The 20,761-nt window shown below is 47.0% G+C and overlaps 1 protein-coding gene across 1 annotated transcript in view; it reads right to left on the bottom strand.

The window, feature by feature from the left end:
- Plb1 (phospholipase B1) overlaps positions 1–20,761 on the bottom strand; it is a 127,855-nt gene that overhangs the window by 1,227 nt on the left and 105,867 nt on the right. Inside the window, exons 48-55 of the mRNA XM_077791736.1 lie at positions 20,329–20,380; positions 19,350–19,430; positions 10,196–10,261; positions 9,915–10,009; positions 8,823–8,901; positions 7,493–7,597; positions 7,071–7,166; positions 652–726 (exon numbers count right to left, since the gene is read on the bottom strand). Of these exons, the coding sequence (XP_077647862.1) occupies positions 652–726; positions 7,071–7,166; positions 7,493–7,597; positions 8,823–8,901; positions 9,915–10,009; positions 10,196–10,261; positions 19,350–19,430; positions 20,329–20,380 (649 nt within the window). The remainder of the gene's footprint in view (positions 1–651; positions 727–7,070; positions 7,167–7,492; positions 7,598–8,822; positions 8,902–9,914; positions 10,010–10,195; positions 10,262–19,349; positions 19,431–20,328; positions 20,381–20,761) is intronic.

Below are 20,761 nucleotides of genomic sequence, written 5' to 3'. Positions count from 1 at the left end.
ATGGTAGAAGTAAGCACAGACATGGGCCCATGGGGCTTGTCTGGGAATTGGATCCGTTTTCCAGGGGTGTAGAATATATTATAGCAGGATGTGGGCCTCCCTTCTGGGCTCTGGTCACTGGGCAGTGGAATCCAGCCTTGACAAGGTGGGAGTTAATTATAGGAAGGCTGATCTGCATCCTGTAGCAAGTGTGGGATGACAGAGAAGGGGGAGAGGAGAGCTAAGGAGCAGCTTTGTCAGTGATCCAGGTGTTGACAGTGAGGAAGAGGACGGTAGGCTCCACGAGCAGACACTGCCTCTTACATCTTTGCCTCTCAACCGCCAACTGCTCACATAGTGCCTGGCATGGGGGAGCTTCTTCATGCTTGCTCAAGGCCAAGGATGCTCTGACCTTTCCAAAGTAAAGAAAAGCTCAAAGTACCTGCCAGTGCTTGCTAGCTGCCTGAATGACCACTCATGTCCTGGGAGCTCTGGATTCTCCCTCCCCTTTTCCATGGCTTCCCCAAGGAACTGGACAATTTCAGAGGAAGGGAGACAAGGGCAGACTTTGGAATGATGGCAGTGAGTGATAGTGCACCAAAGGCCTCCAGGGGCCTCCTTTGTTCCTCCCGGTGGCAGCCCCCCACCCCAACAGGCAGAAGGTCTACTCACTGAGGAGGGGCATTTGAGTTTGGTTCTGCTGTGGGTGAAGTTGTTGGAGGTCGTCTTTTGGCCCACTGGTTCTAGCTGGAGAGAGAAAAAGGATGCCTTGAGTCTCTCTCTCCAAAGCTGGGAGAGACTTCTGGGGTGGAGGATGGAGGAGGTAGCTTATACCATATTCTGTCCCCTGGAAAGGGTCGGTTGAAACCAGCAGAGTGGCAAGAGCCCCAGCAGAGCCTAGCAGCCCTGGCTGGAGCTGAAACTGGCTTCTGACTCACAGAGCGACGAGCAGGACCCTGAATCAATGGCCCCGAGGAGGCACAGAAGTCCAGGAGAGCTCAATGAGCCCAGAGTCCACAGCAGGTTTCTGGAAGGGTTGGGACCAGAACGCCCATCGCCTGGCTCCTCTTGTGGGTGGCTATGATTGCAGACTCTGTATTTTCAATTTTATAAAATGGTGATAATCATATTTACCAACTTTTCCAAGTACATGGGGCTAGTCAATTTCAGAAAAACTTTGAAAACATATTGGTTACCATGACATCCTTACTACACTTGGTCTGTCAACCTTAAGAAGTTAGAATTTTCTCCCTTGAGCTGCTTTATGTGTTTGTCACATAGATGAAAAGATTTAATTGAAATATCCGTGGGGGTAAGTGTGGTTCAGTGGGATTCTGCTGAATGCTATCTCTGCGCCCGAGTATGAGCTGGGAGCTGCTGCACACCCTCCCCAGCATCTTTACCCAGTAACCTGCCCCTGACATGTGACCAGCACTGGGAAGAACAGACCTCGGATTCCACCCAGCCTCCAAGCATTGTATAATCTGCTTCCTGACTGTTCCTGGCCACCAGGGACTGCCAATTCAGGAAGTGAAAGTAGTCTCTCCAAGCTGATGAGCACACCTGAGCCATGATCTCACTTTCTGTTTTCTTAAAACTTTTTGCACTCATTCCTTAGTAACAGAATTAAAGGAGGGAGGTCCTAAGAGAGACGCCACAGTGACCGCACTGAGCACAGTGGGCAGATGTCTGGGTCCTGGCTTTGCCAATGAGGACCATATGGTGTCACGCAGCCTACTGGGGATGGTGTTAAACACTGTCCTGAAAACTCCACAGACGGTTGTTTTGAACATCAAAATGAGATGGTGACGTGTGAGCTGGGTGGCTTAAGTATATAAGAAAGCCTTATTCTCACTTTCTGAGGGCTGAGGAAAAACCCAGAGGTGGAAGGGAGGCTAGAGGTTGGGTCAGCTGATTCTCTGGAATATTCCAGAAACTAACTGGCATATCAGTGTCTCCCTTCCTGCTGGTTCCTTCTCATCAGTGCTGTCTACTCTGCCTTCTCCTTGCCTGGCATGCCCTCTGCTACCTTGGCTGTAGTTTCTTATAACTTGCTCAGAGTTGTCTGGAGTCTCTGGCTGCCCTTGACAACCTACCGTTCTTTCAGCTGTTCATTCTGGATACTGGGCAGCCTCTACAACTTAACAGAGGTTCTGGTCAGGGTCACCAACCACCTCCATGTGGCTAAATCCAGGGGTCACTTTTTGTCTTCCTCTTGCTTGGCTTTTCAGAAACACTGGACAGAACTGACCCCTCCCTCTCAGAACACTCCCTGGACATACCTTCCTCCATTTCCTCTAGCACTCGACTCTCCATCTCGTCTCTAGCTGGCCTCAAAAGGCTGAATAAATGCTCTAGGCCTTGACTGTTGGCTTTGCACTCTTTTCTACCTGCTCTTTCTCCAGGAGCTCTCAGTGAATCCCATGGGTTTTGAATACCATGTATCATGCTAATAACCCCACTTTCTTTTTTTAAAATCTCCCACCTCAACTCCTTCTCTGAGTTCAGGACTCCTATATTTAACACCTTACCTGATCCCTGTGCGTGGATGTCTAGAAGGCAGTTCCCACTTCCCAAGCCTAAATGAATTTTCCCTCCCAAATGAATTTCTTGCTATCAGTCAACCCTCTCTTCAGTTTCTTAGACCTCAAACTGAGAATCTTTCCTTTGTCCCTCCCCAATCCCAAACATATCGTAAGTCTGACCATGTCTTTCCTCCACTGCCATCTCCCTGGTCCCAGCCACCTCCATGCATCAGCTGGAAACCTGCCTTCCAACTGCACCCTTGCTTCCAGTCCTGCTCTGCACAGCACAGGGCAGTGGGGGGGCCTTGGTTTAAAATCAGCCAAGGATCTGCCCCTGCCCACTTCTTTGACCTTGTTCACCTCCCTCCAGTCACTCTGGCTTGTAAGTTCCTCAGATACTTCAAGATCATTCTTGACTCCAGGCCCAAGCAGGTCCTATTTCCTCTCCCTGGGACACTGTGGCTCTGGCCCTCTGCCTGCCTGATAGACTTTTGACATCCAGCTGTCGGTTCACAAATCATGTCTTCAGTGATGCCTCCCTCTTTTTGCCATCACCCCCTGTCCCATCCCCTGCTCTGCTTTTCTTAAAGCCCTGATGTGGCCAGAAATTACCTTGGTGACTTAGTTGTCTACCTCTTGTTGTCTGTCCTCCCCGACTGTGAGGTTGAGATGGTACCTGGATGGTCAACCACATGGTGGTTGACTGCAATAGTTGTTTAATGAATAGATGGAGGAACTGAAGTCACCAAGATCTGAATGGAAAAGCTCAAGGGAAGAAGGCATGGAGTGGCCACAGGAAGTGAGTGGTTTTCCTAGAGCCAACCTTTCCTAAGCTGGGCACTATGGTACCGACAATGTGAGCAGCCAATGACGGGACTGGGCAGGAAGTGATGGAGCTAGTGGCCACTGGTCTGTCCTAGGGATTCAGAGGAGGCCCATGAAGGAGCTGGCACTTGAGCTGAGCGCTGAGGGTGGGCAACCTAAGAAAAGGGGATGAGCAGGAGCCAGCTCAGAGGTGTGAACGGCATGGGTGGTGCAGAAAGCTTCAGGAGTTAACAGATTGGAAGGTGGAAGCAGAGATTGGTGGGTGTGGTAGCCAGAGAGATGAAAAAGGAGTAAAGTCCCAGAAGGCTCTGTGTGCTGGGCTAAGGTGCTAGCCTGCTTCCTTCGAAGGTAGGATTTTGAAAGTTCAAAGGCAGGGGATGATTTGGTCAGGTTTTCTTTTATTGCTTAGGTCTGTGGAAAATAGATCTAAGGCAGTGGTTCATAAGCCCTGCGTCTTAAAAATCATCTGCAGAGCTTTTAAAAGTGCTTAATCTAGGACCCAACTCAGACCATCTCTGGGATGAGCCCAGCCAAGCACATACACTGTTAATGGAAGAGAAACTAACACAGTCTACAAGTGAGCTGCTCATCGGTTCAATAAAGAGAACACACCAGCATCCAGATCAAGAAACAGAACATCGCCAGTACCCAGAGGCACCCCTGCCAGTACCGCTCACTCCCAGTAAGAGAGACCAGCATGCTGACTCTGACACCAGGAATTGCTAGCTTTCAAAATTTATGTACACATTTCCATGCTGTTAAAGTCTGCTGACTCTATAGATGTACCACAGCTGGTTTCCTTGGGTGGAAAATTTCCAGTTGGAGCTATTAAGACTAGTGCTGCTATGAATCTCCTTGTATGTATCTCAAGGTAGACATGTGCATATCTCTCTTCTGGGGGTATAACCAGGAGTGAAATTGTTGGGTCTCAGGAAATAACACATATTCAACATTATTACATTTGCCAAAGAGTTTTCCAAAGTGGTTGTAGGTACTCAGTGTTTATAAGCCGCTACGTGGTTCTAATGTGCAGTCAGAAAGCTGGGAATTGCTTTTCTATGAGCTGTAAGTCTGGAGACAGTGGTGCCCATTAGGAGAGGTTGCAACTATTAGCCGAGTAGGATTTCTAGAAAAGAGGGAGCATGCCACATGGGAGAAATAGTCCTCAGAAGAGAAGGAATAAAAACTCTTTATAGAAGACAAAAGAAGGCAAAGGAAGAGGAAAACTCCCCTGGTACTGCTGGTGTTTCTGGCTTCGCCTCTAGAAAGGTCTCTGAAGAAAGATATAAGAGCTTTTGAGAGAGGAGAGGCAAGAGATGAAAAAATTTAGTGCGTTTGTTGCTCCAGTAGGGCACCCAGGGAACAGAGGCCAAAAGACTGCAGACACTATGTCATAGGACTCTAATTATAATTCATGAATTCACTGGTTATACACGCGCTTATCAGGTTGGGAGCAGGAGGGAGGTTGGTGTGTGGTCAGGATGCTAGGGGAAGACATGGACAACCTACTCTCTGTTGTGCCACTGACCATCTCTGCCATGCGGGGCAGATTGTTTTGTGTCTCTGTATTTTAGTGACAGAATGTTCTGGCTAGATGACCTCTCATATCTGTTCCAGCTCTAACAGCCTGTTATTTATTTGATGTCACCCTAAGGGTGAAATTCCAGTAAGAAGATGTTTGGGAAAGTTGGCACAAGGCTATAGCTTTACATCTAGGTGGTTTGGGCTGAAAACATTAGACTCTATAATTATTTCACCAAATTATATAGTACAGGATAAGAAACTCTGGGGTGATTTTAGTGTAGTTTTGCTTTGTTTTTGTTATTTTAAAATTTGGGGTATGGCTGTAATAATAACGGCTAGGAAGCCATGGTTAGTCTTGGCTGGTTATCAATATGGCTCCAGGGCAGGGTCCACCTCCTTTTTTCATATCTAAGCACCACATACCTACATTTAGGAAAGAAAAAGCCTCATCTGGGTGAACAGGAAGACCTACTGAGATGCTTTGGAAGAGGCCAGAACTACACTGTTAATTTATACAGAAAGTGACCAATGGACTCTGTCATGATCAAGTCATCAATATGGTCATCGAGCCCCAGGAGATGTCCCAGACTTAAGCTGACCTGGAATACCACTTAGGTAGGAAGGACATACTCTGATGGAAAAGCTGGGAAGGAAAGGCCAAGGGCTTCACTTTCCTGACTCTTCTTGGAATCTGGATTCTCCTGAGGTCTCGGGGAGGATATGAAAGACGCAATTGGGATTCTCAGTCTTTTAGGGTATTTTAAAAGGAATAAAATCTTATTACTTAGCCTCTGAAGAAAAACTAAAAGAAATTCACAAAAGAAACATAAATGATCTTAGGAATTCCCCTGTGCAAACTTTGATTTTAAAACATCCTGTAGGGGTTGGGTGGGTGGGAGGAAATTCAAAGATGTTTTGATGGCAATTCAGAGTCCTAGGCTGAAAGAGTATGATGTGATTTCTTTTAGAAGTGGGCAGAGAGATGATGTCAACAGCTATCTGGTTGTCATTTCATAAGGATCCCTTTTCCTCCATCAGAAAGGACTGGACTAGGTTTCAACCTGGGAGAACAGGCTGTGTGAATCTTTCCTTTTTGATGTTTAAAGAGGAAAACCCCAGGACAACCCAGTAGAGGAAGGCTGAGTCTGCAATTAACTAGGCCAAGATCAAACATCTTAGAAGTGGTTCTGGAAAGAAGAGGTTGCTAGAGAGGAGGAGGAAGTGTCGCCAAGGAGAAAGTCAATATTGTGAGTCAGCTGAGAAAGACACTGGACATATTGGAGGAGCTGACAGGTGTGGGAATATTTGCACAGCGGTGGCTGGCAGAAACACCGTAGGCTTGAAACTGCAATAAAAGAGCAGGATTGTAGATTGTTTAGTCACCAGGGGAGAAATGAGGGAACACACAGGTCAGGGTGGGGATTGGGTTACACCGTGGGGCTACGTCAAAGGAGGTCATTGGATTGGGAAGGCATTTCATTTGCTCTGTGCAAGAGGATGCAGGTATCCCGGTGACTGTCAAGCACTTCACACACAGCTGACCATGGTTCAGTAGTGAGTGGTCAGCCACAAAGGCCATAGGTGAGGCATAAGGCCAGGGGCCCCTGTGCCCTGGTGCATTATGTTCATTGAATAAAGTTCTCTTCTCCCCCGTTGGAGGGGACTGCAATAGATTTCAGTTTGGGAGAACAGGTTGTGTGGATATCTCCTTTTTGATGTTTAAAGAAATAATAGTTGGAAATGTGTCGAGATTGTAGTGCTAGAAGGGTAACCGGGTGGACATTTGTTGAAAGCTAATTACAGTATTGGCTGCTGCACACACTTCACCTCAATTAACTTTCTGTCTCGTTTTCACTGTTTCATAGATGTTGATACAGATGGCCAGAGAGATCACTTGCCCAAGGTCCCACAGTCAGCCACGGAAGCAGGCTGGTTCTCACATTCAGTCTATCTGATTACAAAGTCATCCCATCCTCTCACCTGGGCATGGCCAAGATAATAAAGTGTGCGAGTGTGCAACGCATACACACATATGCGTGCACGTGCACACACACACACACACACATACTTCACACACTTTGAAAATAATACCTCAGGACAGATAAGGCATGTCTCCATTTCAATCTTTGGGAGAAAGGAGCCACCTCAGTAAGGTTTTGTGGTGAGCCTTAGATTCAGTGTCCTTGAGTCACCCCATGCAGGGCCTTAGCCACTCACCATGTTGTTCCAGAGTGCGATGGCCATCTCCGCGTGGCCACGTTCTGAGAAGTAGATACAGTCTTCAGAAAAGAAGGTGAGGTCCGTGCCACCCTGCTGCAACCAGATGCAAGGAGATGACCATCCTGACCCCACTACCCACCATGCTCCTCCCGGAAGATGCCCTGGCCATTTCTCCTGTCCTCCTTTCAACGGGTTCAGATACCAATGGACCATCTCAAAGATTTTGGATTTTTTTTTTTTAAACAGACATGAATTGTAGCTACCCACAGTCCATCCCTGCCCTGAAAGTTGAAAAACAATAATTTTAAGAAGCTTTCCATTCTATCCCAATCCAGCAAATATCAGGGCCATGGTGGGGGAGGCTGAGCACTGTTGATTTTCTTTCCACATACAGAGGTTCTCTGTATGGCCCAGCTCACCTTGTTCAGTGGGACGAGAGTGTTTTGGAGGAAAGACTGCACAACCACCGCGAAGTCCTCACGCTGCATGTACCGGTGCCAGTACGAGAACTTGGAGATGGCACTCTGGGGAGGGGAGAGGCTGCTCAGCCCTGTTGGCAGGGCTGGACGGACAGGGTCTATTCCTCTGCCTTGGGTGGGCTGTGGCAGAAGCCAATCTACTCCAGACAAAGGTGACTTACAAGGGCAAAGCTGGAGTGACACATGCACTCATTCTTTGTGTATCCTTTAGTGAGCACCCTGCTCCTTGAGGCCCTGGCTGGCTGTCAGGATCAAAGCTGAGCTGAACCCAGCGGCCACAGTGAGAGAAGCCTCCCCTCTGCACCCACCCACCCAGCTCCTTCTGGGGCCTCTGCAAGGCTGAGTCGGAGCCACTGACCAAACTTGCTGGGCCGGAGGCCTGGCCTACCCTTGCTGCGTGAAGATGACAGATCCAGCTCAAATGGGGAGCATCTTAGCACTAGCTCCCCAAAATGCCTGTGAACATAGGGGAATGAGAGTCCCCAGTTGTGGGACTTAAATGCCAAAGTATAGACTATAAAAGGAACAATCTAGATGTATTATCCTTAAAGAGTTTGTCATCCATCTGGGAAAAGCAAATAAGATCTAAAAACACAAGAACCATAGAGAACTCTAGGGTCCATCAGGTGCAGACTGGACTTGGTCTGGGGACACATCTCAGGCTAAAGTCAGGGGAAGTTTTTCAGAAAGGTGAAGAAGACCACCTCATGAATGAAGATGGGTCAGTTTGCAGAAAGGCTCAGGGCCGGCCTGTCCAGAGAGGGAAGGACAAGAGCAGAGACAGACAGAAGCAGGAATGTGCCGCAAGAGCAGCCAGAGGGGGAAGAGACGAAGAGGGACTAGGGGTCAGGAAAAGTGGGTGTGACTGAGTCTTAAGTTCTTTGGGAGTGGAGAGGTGAGAGACGGGCACAGTGACCGTCACCCACCTCCCCTGGGTGGAGATGTGGCCCCTACACAGGCTCTGTGGGGGAATGACCACATTCCACAGAGTATACTCTGGTGGTCAAGTCCTGTTCATCTGCTCAGGGCTGAGCCTGGGCTGGGAGGTGGGGATTCTCCCAGTTTCCACTTTGGGATCTCCCCAACCCCCCTTCTCTGGCCTTGGGGTCCAGTTTGCCTGGCTAAACATTTCAGGGGGCTACAGTCTGTCTTTTAGGGAATGACATGCTGTCCATCCAGCCCCTGCCAAACACACCGTTTCTGAGCCCTTGCTCAGGGGACTGAGGGGAGCTCCTGACTGGGGCAGGAGTTGGGGGGCAGCGGGGCTCACCTGGAGGTTCCAGTTCACTTTCTTCAGTTCTTGCATGGCCGGGGCGTCTTGAGAGTGTCTGAAGCAAGTGCAGTTGCTCCTGTGAGAAAAGGAATCTCATGTCGAGGCTCCCCTGGGGCTGCCTGGCTCTGTCCTCTTGGGAGACTTGCTCTGACACAGAGGCAGCAGCTACCCCCCAGGGACCTGCAGCCTGTGCTGCCTCACATGGGGTGAAGGGACAACATGCAAATACCCCCAGAGCACACCCTTGCTGCCTCCTGGACCCAGGTCACAACCATAACTTGGGAGCATGAGGTCCAGGGGGGCTTTTTGAGGTCGGAGGAGTTGGCCCTGCTGTCAGGTTTCCTTGAGCACAGGCTGCCTATTTCCTTTGCCCCTGATGACTCCTTCCCAATTCTTTAGCCCTTAGGTTTTCTGCAGAGAAGGCCTGGGCACAGAATCACTCCCCATGCTCTTGAGGCTCCTCAGCTCCACCTCTGAGTGCTTTGGGCCCTCCCTCAGGGCTCCGGTGTGGGAAACGTGCTGGGAGCTGAGACACCATGACAAGCTGGAGCACAACACCAGCAAAACCCGAGGAATCATTCAGAACCTCCCCTGGCCACGTGGGGCCTGGTTCCTAGCAAGAATGGAAATGGGTTGGCCGCCTTCACAGCAAATCCATTTGACCTCAGATAAGACTGACTCCTCAGTGACCCACTGACTCTCCTCCCCCACAGCAACAGTCACACAAACTCTTGGAGAGTTCATCTGGCTTCGGAGGATGGCGGCTTCCTGTCAGGGTCCTGCTGATCTTTAAAGATCAGTCCAGCCTCCAACAGGAATTCTTGCCTTGCCCTCCAGAACCTTGCCTTAGGTCTTAAGGATCATTTGGTCTTTGTCTCTCACTTCACAGAAAAGCAAATTGGGGTCCAGAGAAATGGACCTGCACAGGGTAGTAACATAGAGGCACTATGATTCAGTAACAGAGGCACTTTCACATGATTCTCCAAGCCCCTGGACAGGTTTTCTGGCTCTGCCTGCACTGCTCTCCTCCACCTGTGAGCCCTGCCCTCCTCAGGTGCCCTTGCCCTGGGATCATGACCTTTCACTTACCGAGCTGCCAGCAACATGGTGCACTTCCTGTCTGGGTCCTGGTACAGGCTGGTCAGCTCCATGAGCTCTACCACGTTGATAAAGGCCCTCGGAAGCTGCAGGGAACAGAGGGGTGGGCTTCATGAGTTCACAGACAGCTGTGGGGGGAAGACACTGGCTACTGCTGGAAGGAGTCTGAGGGATCGTCTGTTTAATTTTTTTTTTCTTTTTATGGGGTTGGGGACTCTTGCTTCCAGGGAGGCACTAGACAGCTGGTTGCTGGCAGGACCTGCCATTCCCACCTCTTCATAGAAGATGTCCAGGGCCTGCTGAATGTGCTGAACATACTCCTCGGTTGAGTGGCCCTCCTGCAAAGAACATGGGGGGCTCTTTTCAGTTGTTACATTCCACTCAGAAGACAGGAGCACAGGAGGCTTCAGCTGATAGCAGGAGGTGGGGCACAGAGGGGCTTTGGTGGTCCTGGCCAGGCTAGAAAGCCCAGTCTTGTTGCTGGCTGATCGACCGTGCCCTATAAGAAGTGGAACCCTTTATGCTCCTATATCCCCCTGTCATACTTTGTGACTCAACCCAAGGGACTCCTATGACCCATATCCCCGCCTAGAGGCTGATTTAAAGGTACCTTATAGTGCTCTGGGTGATGTGTATGGAGAACATAGTAGGTGCTCAGTAAGTGCTTGCTGACTGACTCAGGGTTTTGCTTCATAGCATGAGGAAGACAGTCATATTTTTGGATATAGCTCTGGGCTCCTTAGAAGGCATCAGAAGAAGACTGACACCAGAGGGTGGGTGATGCTCAAAGCTCTCACGTCAAACATGGATAAATGCCTGTTGGCAGAGTGTGGTGCCTGGCCGCCGTACCAGGCTCAAGGCAGGAAGTGGGAGATTAGACAACCTATTTCTTTTTCTTAACACAAAGAGCCTCGACCAGGTGAGGGCTGTGTGCTCAATTCCAGCTCACTGCTAGACACAAATCATGGCCCACGGACACCTGATCATGGATGAGCTCCTGCCCCCGGATGCCAGAAGAGGTGCCGAGAGTCAGCAAGGAGGGGAAGCAAACAAAGAAAGCCAGGCTGAGAGCTGCAGCGCGGCCGAGGCATGCTCTTTTCCAGGAGTCTGCCCTTTCCTGCTTCTGCAACTCGGCCTGAGTAACCTGGTGGTGGCCTCCACACCCCTTTTCACAAAAACCTGCTCTCAGGAGCATGGGCTTGGCAGTTTGCAGGAAGGACAAGTATTCTGGGGCTGCAGAAAGCATTTCCCTACACCAAGTGTCCACAGGCAACCTGGACATCTCTGGTTTCTAGAGAGTCCTGTGGTCCTGGACACAGTATTATTGAAGTCCCCAGGCAGCTGGGCCCCTCTTGTCTTGCAAGCCTGGGCAGTGAGGAAGAGAAGGGGCTGGGAGAGCTGACCATATGTGGGCAAGGATGATCCCATTGAGAGTTGTCCTCCATGAGCCACAAGGAGCCTTAAATGGCTTCTCCCCACGCCCTGACCGTCCACTACTCGATCACACCCCCCTCAGTCAGGGCAGCTGCCTTTTTTTCTGGCCACATAAAATACAGGATGTCCCCATCTTAGAACAAGATGTGTTCCAAAAGTTGCAACTCCCCAAAGTTTGTTAGCCTGGACACGTCTCCCCATGGAGACACTGTTAGGAATGGGGTCAGGCTCCCAGGCCAGCCAGCTGAGGTTGGTCAACTCACAAGAGCCCTGAAGGCAGCAGACCACCCTATCAACTCTAACCAACCTCATTTATAGGATCATTTTACTTCCTCTGCAAAATGGGGCGGAGACCCCAGGTGGGCATGGGGTAGAGAAGCGCTAGGCACCTATCTGAGTGAGCAGGATACCAGATGGTGGCACCAAGTGCCTAAGAGAATCAGTCTCCTCATGAGCTGGAGGAGCGGGTCCATCTAGACCCTTCTTCTGAAATCCGGGGTGTTAGGAGCCACAGCAAAAATATTGATACAGGCACCTTTGGATTTTATTGACTGCCAGCCAGCAATTCACATTCATATGGTATTTGGACTCATGCTGTCCAGCTGGGCCCATTTTCAGGACTCAGGTTACTCATGTCACTCTTGTAATGGGAGAGTTCCCATTGGTTGGGAAAGGATGGTAGGAGGGTGTTCCGGGGGAAGGGGAAACCCCCCCGGCTCAGGTAGAACACACGTGTGGACCCACTTGTTAGGGGACGCACATGGCCTCTCTCTAAATAAAACTTTGTCTCAGTTTGACTGGCTTGTGTTTTTGTGCCCAACCGGGCTGTAAGATTGCAAGCCGGCGTGCAGGGGATCGCTCAGCAGGGGTGCCGCAGGCAGTGATCGGCGAGCGGCAGGAACGGGGCTCAGCCAGCTCGCTCGACCCGGGTCCGGGCAGCTTGCGGCATTTTGGTGGCCCTGTACTGGGAACGCCCAAAACTTAAAGGTGAGTAATATCACTCGCCCCTAAGGAAAGGCGACAGAATGGGTATTTCTGTTTTGATTTATTCTGCTCTTATTTCAGGCTCTCTAGCCTTACAATTTTTCCAAACGAGTTGGGATAAATGGCTGACTCAAGGTTTGAAGTTATTCGGCCCTGAGAGAGAGAAAATTGACATAATCATTTTCCTCCTCTCCGTTTCTGTTTCATTCTGTTTTGGCTTTCTTCTATCCTATCTTATTGGGTTACGTTACCTTTATAGTAGATTAGAATCTAGTAAAAAACAAACCGAAAAACTGTTAAGTAAATTGTTAGAGGTCCAAGCCATGGCAGAAAACATATTAGGTCAAGCAAAACAAAAGGTCTCTCAAGCTAGTCAGATAGAAGAAAATTTGAACAAGGCAAGCTCAGGGAAAAAACGGTCGTCAGATAGGGAGGCTGCTACTAACTCCGTTCCACCACCAGAGGGCATAGTTCAACCAACAGCTTTACCTGCCTCCATAGATGATGAACAGAATCCTGAGGCGGGACCCCAAAAACTAGCATGCCCTGTAATTGAGCAGGGAGAAGAAAAAGAACGAGTTTACCGTGCCTTAGATTTCAAAATAATAAAACAATTAAAGGAAGCTGTAGCAGCCTACGGCCCGGCCGCTCCCTTCACAGTCAGTATGGTCGAATCTATTACCGGCTGGAACTTAACACCAGCAGATTGGGCTAACGTGTGTAATTCTGTGCTAAATAGAGGACAGTATTTATTATGGAAAATTGCCAATGAGGAATTTTGCAAGGAGACAGCTAGGCAAAATGCAGAAGCAGGTTACCCTGAACGAGGCCTGAAAATGTTACTGGGAAAAGAAGAATTTCAAGAACAGATGCATCAGCTCAGATATGATCCTGGCGTATACGCTCAAGTCGCTATAAATGCAATTAAGGCATGGAAAACTTTAAAGGGACAAGGGGATTTTCAAGGTCAACTATCTAAGATAATACAAGGAGTTAATGAGCCCTACGCTGACTTTGTAGCTAGACTTATTGAAGCAGCCTCTGAGACATTTGAAAATACAGAACAGGCAATGCCATTTATAAAACAGCTGGCTTACGATCAAGCAAATCGTTGCTGCAAAGAGGTCATTAGACCGTGGAAACAGGAAGATTTAAACACATATATTAAATTATGTAGAGACATTAATGAACAAGGACAAGTCATGGCAGCTGAAGTAAAACAGGCTTTAAATACCAAGCCAAAAACATGCTATAATTGCAATCAAGAAGGGCATTTTAAAAGAAATTGCCCCATAGGAGGAGGGTTTAACAAAGCTAGGTATCAAAAGAGTAGAATCCCGGGTATTTGCCCACGATGCCATAGAGGGAGACATTGGGCTAATGAATGCCATTCTCAAACCACCATAGAGGGTATTCCGTTATCAAAAAATGGACAAAGACCAAGTGTCTACCCACGATATCGTGGAGAAAGGCATCAGGCCCCGTTGTCAAAAAACGAATTGGAGGGCCCAATGCCCCGGGGCCCAAAACCACAAATATACGGGGCAATGGAGGAACCCAGCAGCACCATCAAGGTGGTGCCCAGGACGCATTATCCATCAGATCCCTCATCAGACAGACTAGAGGGAGCGCAGGGTTGGACATCTGTGCCTCTGCCAGAGCAGTATTAACTCCAGAGATGGGAGTTCAAATCATTCCCACAGGAGTAAAAGGACCTCTTCCCCAGGGAACAGTAGGCTTATTATTAGGACGCAGTTCTTCTACACTTAAAGGACTTATGATAAGTCCTGGGGTAATTGATCCCGATTATGAGGGTGAAATAAAAATCATAGCTAGTTCTCCAAGAGGTATATCAGTAATTTCATCAGGAGATAGAATAGCACAGCTATTAATAATACCAAGCCTACATGATAAATTTTCCAGTTGTAATGTAGAAAGAGGTTCCAAGGGATTAGGCTCCACAGGTGTAGATTGGGCTATGCTATCTTTAAATTTAGATTCTCGCCCTATGCTAAAATTAAATATTCAAGGGCATGATTTTAATGGACTGCTGGACACAGGCGCTGACCTCAGCATCATATCTCGCCAGGAATGGCCTAAGCATTGGCCATTACAGCAAGCGACCCAAACGCTTAGAGGCCTAGGAGTGGCAACTAATCCCCATAGAAGTGCAATGGTATTAGATTGGAGGGATCCTGAAGGATGTGAAGGAACTATACAGCCCTATGTATTGGACCATCTCCCCATAAATTTATGGGGACGAGACGTCCTAGATCAATTAGGATTGACATTAACAAATAACGTCAATCCTAACGCGCCCACTACTAGGGCAAAACAAGGCTTTAGAAAAGAAAAGAGATTAAAAGATCAAGAACAAGATATAACAGCACCAATTCAAGTAGATCAAGAGATAGATAAACATGGATTGGGTTTTCAAAAAGGGCCACTGAGACAATCAAAATTACTTGGAAATCAGAAAGACCAGTGTGGGTTCCTCAGTGGCCCCTAACTAAAGAAAAGATACAAGTAGCCCATGATCTGGTCAAACAGCAATTAGCGGAAGGACATATACAACCTTCCGTATCTCCCCATAATACTCCCATTTTTGTTATTAAAAAGAAATCTGGTAAATGGAGATTATTACAAGATTTAAGAGCCATTAATAATGAGATGGTTATTATGGGACCTGCTCAATCAGGGATTCCCCAACTGTCTGCTTTACCAAAAACGTGGCATGTTCTAGCTATAGATATTAAAGATTGTTTCTTCTCAATTCCAATTCACCCCGAGGATAGTCCACATTTTGCATTTACTATCCCTGCACTGAATCATGAAGGTCCTGATCAGAGATATGAATGGAAAGTACTCCCTCAAGGGATGGCTAACAGCCCAACTTTGTGCCAAATTTATGTTGATAAAGCAATCCAGCCACTTAGAATTCAAAACCCTGAACTACAGATATTTCACTATATGGATGATGTGTTAATGGCACATAAAGATAAAAACACATTGCTAGAATGTTATGCCACGCTTACAAACTTATTAAAAAATTATAATCTAGAGATAGCAATAGATAAAGTACAATTAAATCTTCCAATTAATTATTTAGGAGTTCTATTATCCTCAACCATGGTCCGTCCACCAAAAATTCAAATACGAGTAGATCAACTCAAATCACTTAATGACTTTCAAAAGTTATTGGGAGATATAAATTGGATAAGGCCTTATCTAGGCATACCAACAGGAGAATTAGGACCTTTATTTGATATTTTAAAAGGTCCATCAGATCCAAATTCACCCCGCATGTTAACGCCTGAAGCTAGAAAGACATTAAAAATCATTGAAACATATATGGAAAATATGCATTTGGATAGAATTGATATAAGTTTGCCTTTATTATTTATTGTATTACCGACAAAAAATATTCCTACAGGGGTATTTTGGCAAGAAGGTCCATTATTATGGATACATTTATCTTATTCTCCTAATACTATTCTTACTAGATATCCTGAAGCTGTAGGGCAATTAATACTCAAAGGAATAAAAGCAGCAAAAGGAGTGTTTGGGATTTCTCCCAATAAAATTATTACTCCATATACTATGGATCAAATTGATGAGTTAGCTAATGAGTTAAATACTTGGGCAATAATCATGTGTAAATCTAGTGTTGCATTTGATAATCACTTGCCATCTAATCCTTTGTTGTCCTTTTGGTCTAAGCATCCTGTAGTTTTTCCAAAAATGACAAGAAAAACCCCTATCATAAATGCTCCAAATATATTCACTGATGGGTCAAATAATGGTACAGCAGCAGTAGTTACTCCTGATCAAACTTTTACATTTTTAGTACCCAAACAATCAGCTCAAAAGGTAGAGCTCAATGCAGTATTGCAAGCTTTTATGATGTTCAAAGATTCTACATTTAATTTATTTTCTGATAGTCAGTATGTAGTTAATGCTATAGTATCCCTTGAAGATGCTGGTAGGATTTCTCCTTCCTCTACTGTTTTCTCTTTGTTTTCTGCTATACAGAGTCTAATCTGGGATAGAAAGGATCCATTCTTTATAGGACATATCAGAGCACATACAGGATTGCCTGGAGCCCTTAGTTTGGGTAATGAACTAGCAGATAAATCTACACATGACATACATATTTTCTCCACAATAGAAGAAGCTATAAATTTTCATAAAAGGTTCCATGTCAATGCTAATACTTTACAAAAACGTTTTAAAATAACTAAAGAACAAGCCAGACATATAATAAAACAATGTCAAAATTGTGTGACATTTTTGCCACAAGTTAATCTTGGAGTCAATCCTAGAGGACTGATACCTAACCATATTTGGCAGATGGACGTCACACACTTGCCAGAATTTGGAAAATTAAAATATTTACATGTTACAGTTGATACTTCTTCTGGATTTTTGATGGGCTCCCTTCATCCCGGAGAAAAAACTAAAGATGTTATAGCTCATTGCTTACAAAATTTTGCCACTGTGGGTGTTCCTAAACAGTTAAAAACCGATAACGGTCCTGGTTACATCTCCAAGTCTTTTAAACAATTTTGCTCATCATTTGGCATTACTCATATAACAGGAATCCCATACAACCCACAGGGACAAGGCATAGTTGAAAGAGCTCATCAAACTATAAAAATGTACTTATTAAAGCAAAGGGAGGGAATTAGTAAGGGGTATATATCCCCCAAAGATAAACTTAAAATAACCCTTTTTACTCTAAACTTTCTAAATTTGGATTCATCAGGACTTAGTGCTGCGGAAAGACATATGTATCCGAAAAATGTACATAAGCCTAAGGTACTTTGGAAAGATATTCTAACAGGACAATGGAAAGGTCCGGACCCAGTAATAGTCTGGAGTCGGGGCTCTGTCTGTGTTTTTCCACAGGAGGAACAGCAACCAATTTGGATTCCAGAGAGATTAACTAAAACAATTTCTACAGAAAAAGAAGATGATTTGACTCAAATCCATAACAGCTGATATCCAGAGTTCCAGCCTGGCTATTCTTGCATCTGCGACAGTGATTTACCATTGGTGCCTTTTTCAATATCTATTTTATTATTTGCATTTTTCCCACATCATAAAGTTTTATTTTATTTTATTTTATTTTACCTTATTTTTTTAAGCTCATACAAACCTAGGTTAGTGTTTTTCTGATCAGTTTTATTTTTTTGACTGTGTTTTATTTATTTATTTTTTTTTTTTAACTGTAAAGTTTTTAAACATTGCAATGGAGATTTCACCTAGCTATAGCTACAAGGCCTTTATTTACTATTGTCTTATATGTTCTATGTTATGTATGCTGTTTTGTGTTGTATGTCTGTATGTGTGTATGTCCATATTTCATTTATAAGGAGCGCTCATGTATATATAGATACAAGTATTCAAAAAAAAAAAAAATTTAGTCACGTGACTTATATGGTTTAATTTACTTTAGGTAAACAGCTGTTATTAAATTTTGTTTTTAAAGGTGGTTAACAGATATGTTTGTTTACTTTCACCTTTCCTTTTCATTATATTTCATAATTCTGTTCAGGATAATGTCTCTTTAGCAACATGGCCATAATTCCCATCTCCATCCCAGTGCCGGTGAAGACTAAGACCAAACTACAACTTTTATGATAGCTATCACTATAAACTGTATAAATTGATACATCAATCAAAATAACTCAATAAGACTGCTCAATCAAGGACTTAATTTACTTTGGGAGGAAATGGACATATTGATAGACTCCTCCAATTTGAACTGCTCAATCAAAGACTTAATTTACCTTGGGAGGAAATGGACATATTGATAGACTCCTCCACTTTGAACTGCTTACACAACTTGTCTGGACTATGTATCACCTGTATGCATTGTGCTCTATTTGTTGATACAGCGAACTGGTAGTGCTAAATATCTTAGCCGATGTGTCACCAGTGTTTCCAAAGGAGCCGTCAATTGGCTTGGTGTCGTGGCAATTCTGCGTCTTTCTCCCTTCTGCTAGTGATGGTCTGATTTTGGGGGCCAACAGAGGTGAGGCAAGAACCTCACCCCCCCACTGGCACCAAGGTTAAATTTGGGGGCCAACAGAGGTGAGGCAAGAACCTCACCCCCCCACTGGTGCATAGGCCTATTACACAGGTATGGCTATATACTGGACCGGTAGTCAGTGACGGGTATGATTCGGTTACAGTGGTATCAACCTAAGCCAGGAGACTGACGCAATAAGGTCAGTTTTCCCATGACGGGTAAGAACCATATGTGAATTGGACATACCTAACAGGCACGGTCCCTAGCCACATTTGCCTGTTGTTTATTTAAACAGTAGGGGGCAGATGTTAGGAGCCACAGCAAAAATATTGATACAGGCACCTTTGGATTTTATTGACTGCCAGCCAGCAATTCACATTCATATGGTATTTGGACTCATGCTGTCCAGCTGGGCCCATTTTCAGGACTCAGGTTACTCATGTCACTCTTGTAATGGGAGAGTTCCCATTGGTTGGGAAAGGATGGTAGGAGGGTGTTCCGGGGGAAGGGGAAACCCCCCCGGCTCAGGTAGAACACACGTGTGGACCCACTTGTTAGGGGACGCACATGGCCTCTCTCTAAATAAAACTTTGTCTCAGTTTGACTGGCTTGTGTTTTTGTGCCCAACCGGGCTGTAAGATTGCAAGCCGGCGTGCAGGGGATCGCTCAGCAGGGGTGCCGCAGGCAGTGATCGGCGAGCGGCAGGAACGGGGCTCAGCCAGCTCGCTCGACCCGGGTCCGGGCAGCTTGCGGCACCGGGGGCCACTCAGGCCGTAGGCAAGGCCGGTCTCACCTGCTATGTGTGAAGGGGTGGGGGAGGGTGCTGCCTGGGCAGATTCAGGAGACGGGAAGCCGAGGCAAGTGTGACTCCCATGAGAAAGGAACGTGAGACAGGGCCAGGACCTGGGGCAAGCATGATGACCAAGGTCAACAACTTCATTCCTGGTCCCTGAGGGGGTCAACCAGGGGCCTACCGGATTTTCGCAGTAGTGACACAAGTCATTGACACCAACGAAGAGTGTGATGAGCTTCCAGTCTTTCTTCAGGTTGACTTCCTGAGGGAACAGATCCCGAATTTAGGCCCTGGGGCATTTGAGGTGGCACCCACCAGGCCACCCAGACAGACCCCATGACAGAGAAGGTTGAAGGGGAGGGTGCCTCACTCTCATCTTGGTGCCTAGGAGGTGGGAGAATTGCCACAGAGAGAAGAGTGTGTGTGTGTGTGTGTGTGTGTGTGTGTGTGTGTGTGTGTCGGGGGAGTGTTCAGCTCACACAGCTGAGCAGGGTCGATTTCCCTTTGAAATCCTCTTAAAAGAACTGCAGTCCATGAAGTGGAGAGTGGACATGTTCCACCCTTCCCTGAGCCCATTAAAGGCTGACTGGATTAACACGCCTCTGAAATGTGATCTAAAGCCTTCAAAGGAGCAGAGGGCAAACATGCAGCTAGAAGTCAAAGCCGGGCTGCCTCTTAGAAGCCTTCTTGGGGCCTGAGTCTGAGGAGGGAGAACTGGAGCCACAGCCCGCAGGGCCAGGAGGCGGGGTGGGGGCCGGGGAGGCCCTGGGAGCAGCAGCTTCCCGCTCAGCCACCACCATAATAGGAGTCCTGCCAGGAGCTCCATTCCAAGGCATAAACACAGAGCATTTGAAAAAAAGTGCCAGCTCGAAGTTTCAGAAGGGCTGGGTGAGCAGGAAGGAGGAAGGATTGGAATGAGGAGCCTATTTTTAGTACCTTGCGTTTATATAACAGGACTCTGAGAAGCCAGCTCTTGGGTAAAGAGGAGGCTGCCAGAGTCCCAGGCCCCTTTCTGCTCTTTCTTCCACCAGGCCCTCTCACAGCCTACCCTAGGGGCACAGGGCCAGAGGAGGTCCCCTGGCCCCTCTCCAAGGCCAGCTGGGACTAGGAGTCCCTGGGTGCTTACAGCTGGTCAGTGGGGGCCCAGGGCCTGTACTCACAGGGCTGGTTTTCATCCGCTCCACCAGGTCTCGGGCCTGGGCCGGCATGTCCCTAGGCAGGGGTAAGAGAAAGGACCTTAGAGTCACCCAGAAACAAGGGCTCATGCTGTGGGTTTTGGCCTGGGAAGAGCGACGCTTCAGGAAGAAGAACATTCTACAAAGGTTACTCTTTCCGAACCCATCAACCAGCTTCTGCTCTCCAGAATCTCAGCCAAGTCCTCCTCAGAGAGCTGCTGTGGACCTTGAGGCCACCTTGACCCAGACCCTGACACCTTGTTATCTGTATCCAACTGCCCGCTTTGGCAGGGCCGGGCCTCACTGGCCACTTGGCTGGAGACGTGGTCAACCTTCCCATCAGGGATTTTCTTGCTACTTTGTCAGTCTGCTTCCCTGGGAGCTGAGCCTGTTCGTTTCTTACTCGATTGCCTGTTTT

Source organism: Urocitellus parryii, chromosome 12 (genome assembly GCF_045843805.1).
Source record: "Urocitellus parryii isolate mUroPar1 chromosome 12, mUroPar1.hap1, whole genome shotgun sequence".
Taxonomy (NCBI): Eukaryota; Metazoa; Chordata; class Mammalia; order Rodentia; family Sciuridae; genus Urocitellus; species Urocitellus parryii.
This window is presented reverse-complemented; position numbering and strand designations above follow the sequence as displayed.